At 38.2% G+C, this 16,634-nt stretch overlaps 1 protein-coding gene across 9 annotated transcripts in view; it reads left to right on the plus strand.

Moving 5' to 3' along the window:
* The window catches only part of LOC128639111 (tRNA selenocysteine 1-associated protein 1-like), a 159,151-nt gene that overhangs the window by 50,736 nt on the left and 91,781 nt on the right, over positions 1-16,634 (plus strand). For 5 of the 9 annotated variants that reach the window (XM_053691270.1, XM_053691272.1, XM_053691277.1 and 2 more), the window contains exons 7-10: positions 3,867-3,908; positions 5,428-5,520; positions 6,339-6,434; positions 7,754-7,828. In XM_053691270.1, coding sequence (XP_053547245.1) covers positions 3,867-3,908; positions 5,428-5,520; positions 6,339-6,434; positions 7,754-7,828 — 306 coding nt within the window. The remainder of the gene's footprint in view (positions 1-3,866; positions 3,909-5,427; positions 5,521-6,338; positions 6,435-7,753; positions 7,829-16,634) is intronic. The other 4 variants (XM_053691271.1, XM_053691274.1, XM_053691275.1 and 1 more) reach the window with 3 other exon arrangements.

The following is a 16,634-nucleotide window of genomic DNA, read 5'->3' on the forward strand; positions in this document are numbered from 1 at the left end:
CCTAATCCACCGCCCACCCGCATCTCTAACGCCTAAATAAAGTTATTAACCCTTAAAACGCCACCCCTGACATCGCCAACACGAAATAAACCTATTAACCCCTAAATCTCCGACCCCCCACATTGCCAACACTACAATAAACCTATTAACCCATAATCTGCTGCCCCCCGCATCGTAAATTACTAAACCTATTAACCCCTACTCTGCCCCCCTCAGCATCGCAAATACTAAACTAAACCTATTAACCCCTAATCCACCCCCTCTGCATCGCAAATACTAAACTAAACCTATTAACCCCTAAACCTAACACCCCCTAACTTTAAATTAAAGTTAGTTGCAAAAAATAATAAACGGAATTATCCAAAATATTAAAAAAAAAACTAATCTAATACCCCTATAAAAACAAAAAAACTACACCAAAATAATAAACCCTAATCTAACAATAAACTACCAATAGCCCTTAAAAGAGCTTTTTGTAGGGCATTGCCCTTAAGAAATTAGATCTTTTACATTCAAAAATTACAAAATAACCCCTAACAGTAAAACCCCCACCCAACGAACCCCCCAAAATAAAAAAAAACCTTACTCTAAAAAAACCTAAGCTACCCATTGCCCTTAAACATGCAATCAGCTCTTTTGCTGCCCATAAAAAAGCCCTAATCTAAAAAAAAAAACACCCCCAAAAAATCAACTAACACTAACCCCAAAAAATGTACTCACCGTTCCTGAAGTCCAGACATCAATCTTCATCCACGCGGCGACAAGTCTTCATCCAGGGGGCAATATCTTTATCCAGCACGGGTACATCTTCTTTCTTCATCCCGGTGGCGCGGAGCTGAGCAGGAACGGCATGGCGGCGACATCCAGCGTGAAGTCTCCTCTCCATGCGATCTCCGCTCCACACTGAAGATTGAATGCAAGGTACCCCTTTTATATTGGGGCACCTTGCATTCCTATTGGTTGAAATTTTAAAATCAGCCAATAGGATGAGAGATGCTTAAATCCTATAGCCTGTTCAAATTAAGCAGCTCTCATCCTATTTTGGGTGGTTTTACTGTTAGGTGGTACTTTTTTTTTAATGTAAAAGAGCTGATTTCTTAAAGGCAATGCCCTACAAAAGGCCCTTTTAAGGTAGTTTATTGTTAGATTAGGGTTTTTTTTATTTTGGGGTGGCTTTTCTGTTTTTATAGGGGTATTGGATTAGGTTTCATTTTTATTATTTTGGATAATTTTGTTTTATTTTTTGTAATCTTAGATTTTTTTGATTTTTTTTAATTTTAGTCTGTTTTTTTTTTTTTTTTAGTTTGTTTCTTCGTAGTGTTAGGATTTTTTTTATTTTGTAACTTAGGTTTTTTAGTTTATTTTAGTTTTTTAAAAATTATGTTAGGTTTATTTATAGTTTAAGCTCAGGTTTTTTATATTTCACATGTAAATTTCTATTTATTTGAAGGTAGTTATATTGTAACTTTAATTTAAAGTTAGTAGTCCGGCGCTTTAAGGGTTAATAGGTTTAGTTTAGTATTTGCAATGTGGGAGGCTGCCGGTTAAGGGGTTACGTTTTACAATTTAAGAAAGATAAAACTTCTCATTTTCTTCAAAACCCATCTGACGATCCACTCTGTTCAACCTATGAACAATCAAATTCCATTGCCAAAAAAGAAAATAACCACACAATAGGTTTTAAGAAATGTCTCTTTTTACCACTTCTTGTGTCCCACAGCACCATCACAATTCTGTTGAAATTTTTTTATAAACTGGCACTATGTTAGGCTGCCAGCTGTCACCCACAAGAATGATGGATGACCACCTGATCCTCTAGCAGGAACTAGTGGGAAGTTGTGATCTGTTCTCAGATTATACCTGATCTTAGATTAAACCCTACAGCTTCTTCCAACTGCACACCTATTGCCCTAAAAGGGACATTGTACTGTAGATTTCCCCCCACTTTAATGTGTTTCCAGTGATCTGATTTACACATTAGAGTATATCCAGTTGTTTATAAATAGTTTTTTTCCTTTATTTTGTCATTTAAAATAACTGCTTTTGCCTTTTGAAACCACCATCTATACTGAAAAATGAATACATTCGTATAGAAAAGCTATGTTAACAAGATGCAGCAAGTACAGTGGAAGAGAGCGGTAATAACATTTTACATTTAACCACCAATCAGCAAGCGCTACCCAGGTACTGAACCAAAGATGGGTCGGCTTGCAAGCTTACATTCCTGCTTTTTCAAATAAAGATACCAAGAGAGAGAAGAAAAAATGATAATAGGAGTAAATTAGAAAGTTGCTTAAAATTGCATACTCTGAATCGTGAAATAAAAAAAATTGGGTTCAGTTAAGGGGAGAGGGTGTGTATCTTTCAGAATGTCTAAAATTATATGCAGTACACATTGACAGTTTTTGGAAGCATAGCTCACCACGGGCTAGATTACAAGTGGCACGTTAACATTTGCGTGCGAGCAATTTAAGAATATAGCAGGCACATTCATTTGTTTGCATATTAGAAGTTGAAAGTAAATGCATTTAGTTGAGTGCAATCAAATTTAACGCGTGTCAGGTTAGAGCAACTGAAGACCTCACGTAGAGAGTTAGGGATAAAAAAAAAAAAGTTCACGGAACACAACATAAATACATTAAAATATTCTGTTACACTCATATAAAGACTTATCTGATAAAAGTTATTCATATAAATATTAAGAAAAAGCTTTTATAAGTGTTCAAAGGTATACAGGATATGGCCATGTAATTGACTAAAAAGAGCTATAATATAAATTATATATATATATATATATATATATATATATATATATATATATATATATATATATATATATATATATATATATATATATGTGTGTGTGTGTAAATAATAATTCCATAATAATATGTAATATATTTTACTATGTATTTACTGTAAATAATTCACATTCTAATGGTCTTCACATACAGACAATGTTATTTGTATTGTAAATATATATATATTGGCAATATTTAATAATAAAAATAAAAACAATTCTATGTGAGGAACATTGGAATGTAAAATATGCTTAACGCGCTTCGGGTTTCGCAATGTAGGTCTAACACGGTATTGGGTTAACACATATGAAGATTTAGTTATCTTAAGGTGCATTTTTGAAATATTAAACATGCACAATTGAAAAAATATTAATACTTCATTATAGATACTGTAAAATTATATAAGATATTTGAAGAAGATACATAGCAGAATGTAGATCATATGAATAAAATGCTTTTTGTCATTTTCTCAGCTTTTATTAAATTAAACCTTTGCATTAATCATGTGGGAGAGAGTAAATATTAAGGGTGAGGGAAGGGGTTCTAGGAGTGAGCACTTCATTCTAATTTAAATTAATTCTGTTAAGCTTTTGTTTAGGGTTTGCTTATGCTGTGGGTACTCGCCTCTTTTATTTATTCATAGGTCAAAATTAAACTTCCATGATTCAGAAAGAGTGTAGAATAGTAAAAAAATTTACTTTTTATTTTGATCAAGTTTACTTATTCATCTTTGTCTTTTCCCTGAGAGCATATCTAGGTAAGCTAGGAGTGTGCACGCCTTCAGCACTTTATGGGAGCAGGGTTTATAACAGTGGGATAGATAATAATACTTTACTAAAGAGATTCTAATGATTTTCAACAGAAAATCACCATTCATTTCTATGGGGATTTCTGAAAAAAAAAATTTGATACATTTTTCTTAGGGACTGTGATCGACCCCCAATGTTTTTTGAAGTGTTGCAAGTTTTATTCTGTGTTCGAATAGGTAGTTCTAAGAGTTTCAGTAATTGTATCATTGTATTTTAAATGTTCTGATGTGGCCACTTACAACCTCTTTTGCTACAGAGCCCAGACCCTCTTCGGATTCTGTGCCATCATCTTCCCATGGTAGGTCCTACATTTCCTCACCCTAATTTTCTATACAGTTGGGTCCTTTAATCCTAGAGGGAGTGGATGCATTTGTTACTATTATTGTAAGTCATTCGCAAAAGTGCTTTTTAAATTTGGGTTAGGGAATACCAACTCTCTGAGAATGTTCATTTAGAAATCAGCAAAGTGTAAGATGCATCAGGGAAGGTAGATCATATAAATATTCCAATTAATTGTATTAATCTCAGTGGAGAGAGTAAAGGTTAAAGGTGATGAAATAGATACTGGGATCATGTGATTTATTCTAAATAGAAGTCAGTCTGTTAAAGTGATTGCAAAGTTGCAATGTTTTGAGCGCTTATGTAGGTAGCTTATTTGGTTAATTAGTAAAGTCTCTAAGTTTTGTTTTACAAGTTTTGTATTTGAAATTATTAATATTTATAATGTAAAAACTTTGTCATATCGTGCCTCTCTCCTCACCCATTGTACGTCCTCCTCTAAGATCTGTATTTCATGATTCAGACAGAGCATTCAATTTTAAGCAACTTTCTAATTTACTCCTATTATCATTTTTTTCTTCGTTCTTTTGGGATCTTTATTTGAAAAAGCAAGAATGTAAGTATGGGAGCTGGCCCATTTTTGGTTCAGCACCTGGGTAGAGCTTGCTGATTTAGACACCAATCAGCAAGCGCTACCCAGGTTCTGAACATAAAATGGGTAGGCTCCTAAGCTTTTGTTCTTACTTTTCAGTTAAAGATACCAAGCGAATTAAGAAAAATTGATTATAGGAGTAAATTAGAAAGTTGCTTAAAATTGCATGCTCTATCTGAATCATGAATGTTTAATTTTGACTGGACTATCCCTTTAAATCCTGGTCACCTAACGCCCAGGATTTCAACTGGATAAAAATGTCATAGAAACAAAAAAAAACAGTTGACACAGAGCTGGGTGGAATACGAGACATTGAAACGGTAAAGCAGTAATAACTTTATAGGGACACTGAACCCATTTTTTTTCATGATTCAGATAGAACATGAACTTTTAAGCAACTTTCTAATTTACTCCTATTATCATTTTTTCTTCATTCTCTTGCTATCTTTATTTTAAAAGCAAGAATGTAATTCTTAGCAGCCAGCTCATTTTAGGTTCAGCACCATGGATAGCGCTTGCTTATTGGAGGCTTACATTTACCCACCAATAAGCAAGCATAACCCAGGTTCTCAACCAAAAATGGGCTGGCTCCAATGCATCACATTCCTGCTTTTTAAATAAAGATAGCAAGAGAACGAAGAAAATTTGATAATAGGAGTAAATTAGAAAGTTGCTTAAAATTGCCTGCTCTATCTGAATCATGAAAGAAAAAAATTGGGTTTAATGTCCCTTTAATGTTATTGCAAAAAAAAAAAGATAAATGAAACTGCTGTTCGTTTTTTCAAAATTTAACAAATGCTGCTTTGGAAATGACTCAACTTTACAATCACTTTAAACTTTTGTTTGTGTTTTTTTATGTTGTGTTCATTCACGTCTCATATTACAGTGTCAAGACCTTCTGATGTCTCTATTTGTTCACCGTCTGTTACTTCTGCACGTGTGATGCCCTCTTTAGGTGCTACAGAAACCTCTTCATGTGGTAAGTTCTCCATTTCCTCACTCATCATTTTCCATCCGCTTATGTTTTTTAATCCTATTATTATTTATTTAAGATATTTGCAAGAAAAAATGTTACATTTGTGCTCTGGGTGTGGCAATGTTAATTTGCAAGGTATACGAAGAAGCAAAATAATAATAGGATTAAAAAACATAACAAAATGCCTTTTTGTTTTTAAATTTTTGCTAAATAAAACTTCTTTATTAATCCCGGCGGGGAGAGTAAATGTTAAATTCGAGGAAAGGGATACTGGGATGATGTGCTTTATTCTAAATTGAATTAATTGTGTTAGAGACCTAAAAACACTTTGTTTTCATTACTCACATAGGACATACAATTTTAAATAACTTTCCAATTGGCTTCTATAATCTAATTTGCGTCATTCTCGTGGTATTCTTTGTTGAAGTAGCAGCAATCCACTACTGGGAGGTAGCTGAACATCTCCAGTGAGCAGATGACAGAAGACATATATGTGCAGCCACAAATCAGCAGCTAGTTTCCCAGTAGTAGGAACTGTTCCTGGACAGCACTTTTTTATTGGTGGATTAATTTATCCACCAATCAGCAAGGACAACCCAGGTTGTTCACTAAAAATGGGCCGGCATCTAAACTTAAATTCTTGCAGTTCAAATAAAGATAGCAAGAGAATGAAGAAAATTTTATAATAGGAGTAAATTAGAAAGTTGCTTAAAATGTCATGCTCTATCTGAATCACGAAAGAAAATATTTGGGTTCAGTGTCCCTTTAATCTTTTGCTTAGGTTTTGTTGTGTTGACTCAGATCTCTTATTGCTCCTGCAGAGTCTAGACCTGTTCCCTCTGATGTCTCTATTTCTTCACTGTCTGATACCTCTGTATGTGTAGGACCCTCGGATTCTGCAGCTCCATCTTCCTGTGGTAGGTTCTGCATTTCCTCGCCCTTCATTTTCCATACAGTTGTGTCTTTAAATCCTAGAGATTGTGTGGGTACATTTGTTGCTATTATTGCAAGTTATTTGCAAAACCTTATTTTGACTTTGAGGGAATGTCAACCTATATAGTTTGTAAGGTGCAAGAAGATGCATTACAGAAGGTAGTTCATATGAATCTTAGCGACAGGTTTAAAAATCAAAAGATTTGAGAAATTTTAGCTCTCAAAGTTGCACTTACCTGGTCTCCTCTCCAGGCTCTTCTGATCAGGTCTTCTTTTTCCAAAGTGGTTTGTGAGTGCGCTGTCTAATCGCATCATGCCCAATCTCGCTATTGAACTAAATGCAGCTCGCTCCCGCTACCAGAACAGAGCTGGAGAGGAGACCAGGTAAGTGCAACTTTGAGAGCTTAAATCTCTCAAATCTTTTGGTTTTTAAACCTTTCGTTAAGACTATGTGCAGAATTATATAACATTATTCTTTACGTTTACTGTCCCTTTAATGAAATCTTTACATCCTGATGGAGAGAGTAAATGTTAAAGGCAAGGGACAACATACCAGGGTTGTTTACTTAATTCTTAATTTTTTTTCATTATTCAGATAGAGAATACAATTTTAAACAACATTCCAATTTACTTCTATTATCTAATATGTTTCATTCTTTAGATATGTTTTGTTGAATAGCAATGCACATGGTTGAACCAATCACACGAGGCATCTATGTGCAGCCATCAATCAGCAGCTACTCAGCCTATCTAGATATGCTTTTCAGCAAAGGATTACAAGAGAATGAAGCAAATTAGATAATAGAAGTAAATTAGAAAGTTGTTAAAAAATTGCATGCTCTTTCTAAATCATGAAAGAAAAAAATGATGTTGCTTATCCCTTTAAGTTAAACAAATTATATTCAGCTTTTGTTTAGGGTTCTACTGTTGTGTTCACTTGACCTTTTTGTAACAATGTAATACATATATTGTTCAAGACTCCAAGTTTCCAATATGCTTCATTTTCATGTTATTCTTGGTTGAAGAGATATCTAGATAGGTAGCATGGACACTTCTGGAAGATTAGATGGCAAAAAAAAAAAGCTTAGTGATCTTGCTAATGTATAACATCCTTTTAAAACTGCTGCTGTATAGTGCTTCAGACACGTGCATGCTCCTGAGCTTACCTTCTTGATTTTCAACAATACCAAGCAAACAAAGAACATTTGATAAGTAAATTGGAAAATTGTATGTTCTATCTGAATCATGAAAGAAACATTTTGGGGTTTTATGTCCCTTTTTAAGCTTTTTTGTTTTGTTCCAGCAGTGCCTTCTGATGAGTCTGTTTCTTCAGAATCACCTGAGCAGAGTGACGTTAGTCCATCACATTCCTTCAGTAGTAAGTTAATAACATAGTAACATGCTAGATGAGGTTGAAGAAAGACAGAAGTCAGTCGTGTTCAACCTATTCAAATCTTAATATATTTACAATAAAAGTTCCAGTTGAGCTTATATTAATCCCATTAAAAAAGGTGACCCATTTAACACAAACAATCATCCCTAAATTCTGTTTCTAGCCATAAATGTATCTTAATATCTTTTAAATGTATTTAAGGTATTGGCATTTACTACCTCCTTAGGTAATGAGTTCCACAATTTGATTGCTGAGTAAAAAAAAAAAATTTACATTGTTGGAGTTAAATCTCCTTTCCTCTAGCTTTAAATTATAACCTTGTCACAAACTATTTTCTTGGAATAAACAGAGCTTCCGCCATCTCTGTATATGGACCTTGAATATAATTAATTATATAAATGTATCATGTCACCTCTAAAGCACCTTTTCTTTCATGTAATTGGCAAGAGTCCATGAGCTAGTGACGTATGGGATATACAATCCTACCAGGAGGGGCAAAGTTTCCCAAACTTCAAAATGCCTATAAGTACACCCCTCACCACACCAACAATTTAGTTTTTACAAACTTTGCCTCCTATGGAGGTGGTGAAGTAAGTTTGTGCTAAGATTTATACGTTGATATGCGCTTCTCAGCATTTTGAAACCCGGTTCCTCTCAGAGTACAGTGAATGTCAGAGGGATGTGAAGGGAGTATCACCTATTGAATGCAATGGTTTTCTCCAACATAGGTGTGTCCGGTCCACGGCGTCATCCTTACTTGTGGGATATTCTCTTCCCCAACAGGAAATGGCAAAGAGCCCAGCAAAGCTGGTCACATGATCCCTCCTAGGCTCCGCCTACCCCAGTCATTCTCTTTGCCGTTGTACAGGCAACATCTCCACGGAGATGGCTTAGAGTTTTTTAGTGTTTAACTGTAGTTTTTATTATTCAATCAAGAGTTTGTTATTTTAAAATAGTGCTGGTATGTACTATTTACTCAGAAACAGAAAAGAGATGAAGATTTCTGTTTGTATGAGGAAAATGATTTTAGCACCGTAACTAAAATCCATGGCTGTTCCACACAGGACTGTTGAGAGCAATTAACTTCAGTTGGGGGAACAGTGTGCAGTCTCTTACTGCTTGAGGTATGACACATTCTAACAAGACGATGTAATGCTGGAAGCTGTCATTTTCCCTATGGGATCCGGTAAGCCATGTTTATTAAGATAGTAAATAAGGGCTTCACAAGGGCTTATTAAGACTGTAGACTTTTTCTGGGCTAAATCGATTCATTATTAACACATATTTAGCCTTGAGGAATCATTTATTCTGGGTATTTTGATATGATTATATCGGCAGGCACTGTTTTAGACACCTTATTCTTTAGGGGCTTTCCCTAATCATAGTCAGAGCCTCATTTTCGCGCCGGTATGGCGCACTTGTTTTTGAGGACAGCATGGCATGCAGCTGCATGTGTGTGGAGCTCTGATACATAGAAAAGTCTTTCTGAAGGCATCATTTGGTATCGTATTCCCCTTTGGGCTTGGTTGGGTCTCAGCAAAGCAGATTCCAGGGACTGTAAAGGGGTTAAATATAAAAACGGCTCCGGTTCCGTTATTTTAAGGGTTAAAGCTTCCAAATTTGGTGTGCAATACTTTTAAGGCTTTAAGACACTGTGGTGAAATTTTGGTGAATTTTGAACAATTCCTTCATACTTTTTCGCAATTGCAGTAATAAAGTGTGTTTAGTTTAAAATTTAAAGTGACAGTAACGGTTTTATTTTAAAACGTTTTTTTGTGCTTTGTTATCAAGTTTATGCCTGTTTAACATGTCTGAACTACCAGATAGATTGTGTTCTGACTGTGGGGAAACCAAGGTTCCTTCTCATTTAACTATATGTATTTTATGTCATAAAAAAATTTAGTAAAAATGATGCCCAAGATGATTCCTCAAGTGAGGGGAGTAAGCATGGTACTGCATCATCCCCTCCTTCGTCTACACCAGTCTTGCCCATACAGGAGGCCCCTAGTACATCTAGTGCGCCAATACTCCTTACTATGCAACATTTAACGGCTGTAATGGATAATTCTATCAAAAACATTTTAGCCAATATGCCCACTTATCAGCGAAAGCGCGACTGCTCTGTTTTAGAAAATTCTGTAGAGCATGAGAACGCTGATGATATGGTTTCTGAAGGGCCCCTACACCAGTCTGAGGGGGCCAGGGAGGTTTTGTCTGAGGGAGAAATTTCAGATTCAGGAAACATTTCTCAACAAGCTGAACCTGATGTGATTACTTTTAAATTTAAGTTGGAACATCTCCGCGCTCTGCTTAAGGAGGTGTTATCCAATTTGGATGATTGTGATTATCTGGTCATTCCAGAACCACTATGTAAAATGGAAAAGTTCTTAGAGGCCCCGGGGCCCCCCGAAGTTTTTCCTATATCCAAGCGGGTGGCGTACATTGTTAGTAAAGAATGGGACAGGCCCGGTATACCTTTAGTACCTCCCCCCATATTTATAAAATTGTTTTCCTATAGTCGACCCCAGAAAGGACTGATGGCAGACAGTCCCCAAGGTCGAGGGGGCGGTTTCTACTCTACACAAGCGCGCCACTATACCCATAGAAGATAGTTGTGCTTTCCAAGATCCTATGGATAAAAAATTAGAAGGTCTGCTAAAGATGTTTGTTCAGCAAGGTTCCCTTCTACAACCAATTGCATGCATTGTCCCTGTCACTGCAGCCGCGTGTTTCTAGTTTGATGAGCTAGGAAAGGCGATTATTAGTAATTCTTCTTCTTATGAGGAGATTATGGACAGAATTCGTGCTCTTAAATTGGCTAATTCTTTCACCCTAGACGCCACCTTGCAATTGGCTAGGTTAGCGGCGAAAAAATTCTGGGTTTGCTATTGTGGCGCAGAGCGCTTTGGTTAAAATCTTGGGCAGCGGATGCGTCTTCCAAGAACAAATTGCTTGACATTCCTTTCAAGGGGAAAACACTCTTTGGCCCTGACTTGAAAGAGATTATCTCTGATATCACTGGGGGCAAGGGCCACGCCCTTCCTCAGGATAGGTCTTTTCAAGACCAAAAATAAACCTAAGTTTCGTCCCTTTCGCAGAAACGGATCAGCCCCAAGGGCTACGTCCTCTAAGCAGGAAGGTAATACTTCTCAAGCCAATCCAGCCTGGAGACCTATGCAAGGCTGGAACAAAGGAAAGCAGGCCAGGAAACCTGCCACTGCTACCAAGACAGCATGAAATGCGGGCCCCCGATCCGGGACCGGATCTGGTGGGGGGCAGACTCTCTCTCTTCGCTCAGGCTTGGGCAAGAGATGTTCTGGATCCTTGGGCGCTAGAAATAGTCTCCCAAGGTTATTCTCTGGAGTTCAAGGGGCTTCCTCCAAGGGGGAGGTTCCACAGGTCTCAGTTGTCTTCAGACCACATAAGAAGACAGGCATTCTTACATTGGGTAGAAGACCTGCTAAAAATGGGAGTGATTCATCCTGTTCCATTAGGAGAACAAGGGATGGGGTTCTACTCCAATCTGTTCATAGTTCCCAAAAAAGAGGGAACGTTCAGACCAATCTTAGATCTCAAGATCTTGAACAAGTTTCTCAAGGTTCCATCGTTCAAGATGGAAACCATTCGAACACTTCTTCCTTCCATCCAGGAAGGTCAATTCATGACCAAGGTGGATTTCAAGGATGCGTATCTACATATTCCTATCCACAAGGAACATCATCGGTTCCTAAGGTTTGCATTCCTGGACAAGCATTTCCAGTTCGTGGCATTTTCTTTCGGATTAGCCACTGCTCCTAGGATTTTCTCATAGGTACTAGGGTCCCTTCTGGCGGTGCTAAGACCAAGGGGCATTGCTGTAGTACCTTACTTGGACGACATTCTGATTCGAGCGTCGTCCCTTCCTCAAGTAAAGGCTCACACGGACATTGTCCTGGCCTTTCTCAGATCTCACGGATGGAAAGTGAACGTGGAAAAGAGTTCTCTATCTCCGTCAACGAGGGTTCCCTTCTTGGGAACTATAATAGACTCCTTAGAAATGAGGATTTTTCTGACAGAAGCCAGAAAAACAAAACTTCTAGACTCTTGTCGGATACTTCTTTCCGTTCCTCTTCCTTCCATAGCGCAGTGCATGGAAGTGATAGGTTTGATGGTAGCGGCAATGGACATAGTTCCTTTTGTGCGCATTCATCTAAGACCATTACAACTGTTCATGCTCAGTCAGTGGAATGGGGACTATTCAGACTTGTCTCCGAAGATACAAGTAAATCAGAGGACCAGAGACTCATTCCGTTGGTGGCTGTCCCTGGACAACCTGTCACAAGGGATGACCTTCCGCAGACCAGAGTGGGTCATTGTCACGACCGACGCCAGTCTGATGGGCTGGGGCGCGGTCTGGGGATCCCTGAAAGCTCAGGGTCTTTGGTCTCGGGTAGAATCTCTTCTACCGATAAATATTCTGGAACTGAGAGCGATATTCAATGCTCTCAAAGCTTGGCCTCAGCTAGCGAGGGCCAAGTTCATACATCAACCATCAGGGGGGAACAAGGAGTTCCCTAGCGATGGAAGAAGTGACCAAAATCATTCTATGGGCGGAGTCTCACTCCTGCCACCTGTCTGCTATCCACATCCCAGGAGTGGAAAATTGGGAAGCGGATTTTCTGAGTCGTCAGACATTGCATCCGGGGGAGTGGGAACTCCATCCGGAAATCTTTGCCCAAGTCACTCAACCGTGGGGCATTCCAGACATGGATCTGATGGCCTCTCGTCAGAACTTCAGAGTTCCTTACTACGGGTACAGATCCAGGGATCCCAAGGCGGCTCTAGTGGATGCACTAGTAGCACCTTGGACCTTCAAACTAGCTTATGTGTTCCCGCCGTTTCCTCTCATCCCCAGGCTGGTAGCCAGGATCAATCAGGAGAGGGCGTCGGTGATTTTGATAGCCCCTGCGTGGCCACGCAGGACTTGGTATGCAGATCTGGTGAATATGTCATCGGCTCCACCATGGAAGCTACCTTTGAGAGACCTTCTTGTTCTAGGTCCGTTCGACCCACTCCAGCTGACTGCTTGGAGATTGAACGCTTGATCTTATCAAAGCGAGGGTTCTCAGATTCTGTTATTAATACTCTTGTTCAGGCCTGAAAGCCTGTAACCAGAAAAATTACCACATAATTTGGTATATCTGTTGGTGTGAATCTGCAGGATTCCCTTGGGACAAGGTTAAGATTCCTAAGAGTCTATCCTTCCTTCGAGAAGGATTGGAAAAAGGATTATCTGCAAGTTCCTTGATGGGACAGATTTCTGCCTTGTCTGTGTTACTTCACAAAAAGCTGGCAGCTGTGCCAGATGTTCTAGCCTTTGTTCAGGCTCTGGTTAGAATCAAGCCTGTTTACAAAATTTTGACTCCTCCTTGGAGTCTCAACCTAGTTCTTTCAGTTCTTCAGGGGGTTCCGTTTGAACCCTTACATTCCGTTGATATTAAGTTATTATCTTGGAAAGTTTTGTTTTTGGTTGCAATTTCTTCTGCTAGAAGAGTTTCAGAATTATCTGCTCTGCAGTGTTCTTCTCCTTATCTGGTGTTCTATGCAGATAAGGTGGTTTTGCGTACTAAACCTGGTTTTCTTCCAAAAGTTGTTTCTAACAAAAACATTAACCAGGAGATAGTTGTGCCTTCTTTGTGTCCTAATCCAGTTTCAAAGAAGGAACGTTTGTTGCACAACTTGGATGTAGTTCGTGCTCTCAAATTTTACTTAGCAGCTACTAAGGATTTCAGACAAACTTTGTCTTTGTTTGTTGTTTATTCTGGTAAACGGAGAGGTCAAAAAGCAACTTCTACCTCTCTCTCCTTCTGGATTAAAAGCATTATCCGATTGGCTTATGAGACTGCCGGACGGCAGCCTCCTGAAAGAATCACAGCTCACTCCACTAGGGCTGTGGCTTCCACATGGGCCTTCAAGAACGAGGCTTCTGTTGATCAGATATGTAAGGCAGCGACTTGGTCTTCACTGCACACTTTTTCTAAATTTTACAAATTTGATACTTTTGCTTCTTCTGAGGCTATTTTTGGGAGAAAGGTTTTGCAAGCCGTGGTGCCTTCCATTTAGGTGACCTGATTTGCTCCCTCCCTTCATCCGTGTCCTAAAGCTTTGGTATTGGTTCCCACAAGTAAGGATGACGCCGTGGACCGGACACACCTATGTTGGAGAAAACAGAATTTATGTTTACCTGATAAATTACTTTCTCCAACGGTGTGTCCGGTCCACGGCCCGCCCTGGTTTTTTTAATCAGGTCTGATAATTTATTTTCTTTAACTACAGTCACCACGGTAACATATGGTTTCTCCTATGCAAATATTCCTCCTTAACGTCGGTCGAATGACTGGGGTAGGCGGAGCCTAGGAGGGATCATGTGACCAGCTTTGCTGGGCTCTTTGCCATTTCCTGTTGGGGAAGAGAATATCCCACAAGTAAGGATGACGCCGTGGACCGGACACACCGTTGGAGAAAGTAATTTATCAGGTAAACATAAATTCTGTTTTCCTCACGGGAGATCTATTTCATAGGTTCTCTGTTATCGGTCGTAGAGATTCATCTCCTACCTCCTTTTTCAGATCTACGATATACTCTCATATTCCATTACCTCTACTGATAACCATTTCAGTACTGGTTTGGCTATCTGCTATATGTGGATGTGTGTCTTTCGGTAAGTATGGTTTTTTTTACTTAGACACCCTCAGCTATGGTTTGGCACTTTATGCATTAATATAAAGTTCTAAATATATGTATTGTACTTATATTCGCCATGAGTCAGGTTTATGTATTTCCTTTTTCAGACTGTCAGTTTCATATTTGGGGATAAACATATAAGGAAATATTTTTCTTACCTGGGGTTTAGTCTTTTTTCAAATTGATATGTTTTTTTCTTTCAAATTTCGCGGGCAAATTTAGGCCTGCGAGGGAACAAAATGCCAACGTTTGTGTCATTCTTGGCACGAGAATTTTTTTGGCGCGACGGTACATCCGATGATGCAAATTCGTAATTTCCTGCGTCTTAGTTGGCGCCGAGTTCCTTGCACAAGGTTGCGTTGTTAATTATGCGAGTGTGTCATTTCCGGATGTTGTTAGTGCCAAAAGAATTTCAGTTACGTTGTGCGTCATACTTGACGCCAAATAATTTCATTATTTAAAACCCCATTCCTATATGCCTCATGCCTTTTTTTATGTCAGAGGGCTATGCTGTTTGCATTTTTTTCCCATTCCTGAAACTGCCATATAAGGAAATTTGATAATTTTGCTTTATATGTTGTTCTTTCTCTTACATTTTGCAAGATGTCTCAATCTGATCCTGACTCAGAAATCACTGTTGGAACCCTGCTGCCTGATAACAGTTCTACCAAAGCTAAGTGCATTTGTTTTTAAACTTGTGGAGATTATATCTACAGCTGTGGTTTGTAATAGTTGTCATGATAAACTTTTACATGCAGACAATGTGTCCATCAGTAATAGTACATTGCCTGTTGCTGTTCCTTCAACTTCTAATGTACAAGATATACCTGTGAATTTAAAAGAATTTATTGCTGATTCTATTCAGAAGGCTTTGTCTGCCATCCTGCCTTCTAATAAACGTAAAAGGTCTTTTAAAACTTCTCATAAAGTTGATGAAATTTCTAATGACCGAAAACATACTGAATTATCCTCATCTGACGAGGATCTATCTGCTTCAGAAGATCCTTCCTCAGATATTGACACTGACAAATCAACTTATTTATTTAAAATGGAGTATATTAGTTCCTTGTTAAAAAAAAGTGTTGATTACATTAGATATTGAGGAAACTAGTCCTCTTGTTATTCAAACTAGTAAACGTTTAAATTCTGTTTATAAACCTCCTGTGGTTACTCCAGAGCTTTTTCCAGTTCCTAATGCTATTTCTGATATGATTTCTAAGGAATGGAATAGGCCTGGTACTTCTTTTATTCCTTCTTCAAGGTTTAAAAAATCGTATTCCTTTGCCAGCAGTTAGATTGGAGTTTTGGGAAAAGATCCCCAAAGTTGATGGGGCTATTTCTACTCTTGCTAAACATGCTACTATTCCTTTGGAAGATAGTACTTCATTTAAAGACCCTTTAGATAGGACACTTGAATCTTATCTAAGGAAAGCTTATTTATATTCTGGTCATCTCCTCAGGCCTGCCATTTCTATGGCTGATGTTGGCAGCTGCATCAACTTTTTGGTTGGAAAGTTTAGCGCAACAGGAAACGGATCCTGATTTGTCTAGCATTGTTCGCTTGCTTCAACATGCTAATCATTTTATTTGTGATGCCATTTTTTATATCATCAAAATTGATGTTAAATCTATGTCTTTAGCTATTTTAGCTAGAAGTGCTTTTTGGCTTAAATATTGGAATGCTGACATGGTATCTAAGTCTAGATTACTATCTCTTTCTTTCCAAGGTAATAAATTATTTGGTTCTCAGTTGGATTTGATTATTTCAACTGTTACTGGGGGGGAAGGGAGTTGTTTTGCCTCAGGATAAAATACCTAAGGGTAAATCTAAAGCTTCTAACCGCTTTCGTTACTTTCGGCAAAATAAGGAACAGAAACCTAATCCTTCCCCCAAAGAATCTGGTTCCGATTGGAAACCTTCAAGTTGGAGTAAATCCAAACCGTTTAAGAAACCAAAGCCAGCCCCCAAGTCTGCATGAAGGTGCCGCCCTCATTCCAGCTCAGCTGGTAGGGGGCAGATTAAGATTCTTCCAAAACATTTGGGCAGATACTGTCCAAAATCATTGGA

This window comes from Bombina bombina, chromosome 8 (assembly GCF_027579735.1).
Source record: "Bombina bombina isolate aBomBom1 chromosome 8, aBomBom1.pri, whole genome shotgun sequence".
NCBI classification, from domain to species: domain Eukaryota; kingdom Metazoa; phylum Chordata; class Amphibia; order Anura; family Bombinatoridae; genus Bombina; species Bombina bombina.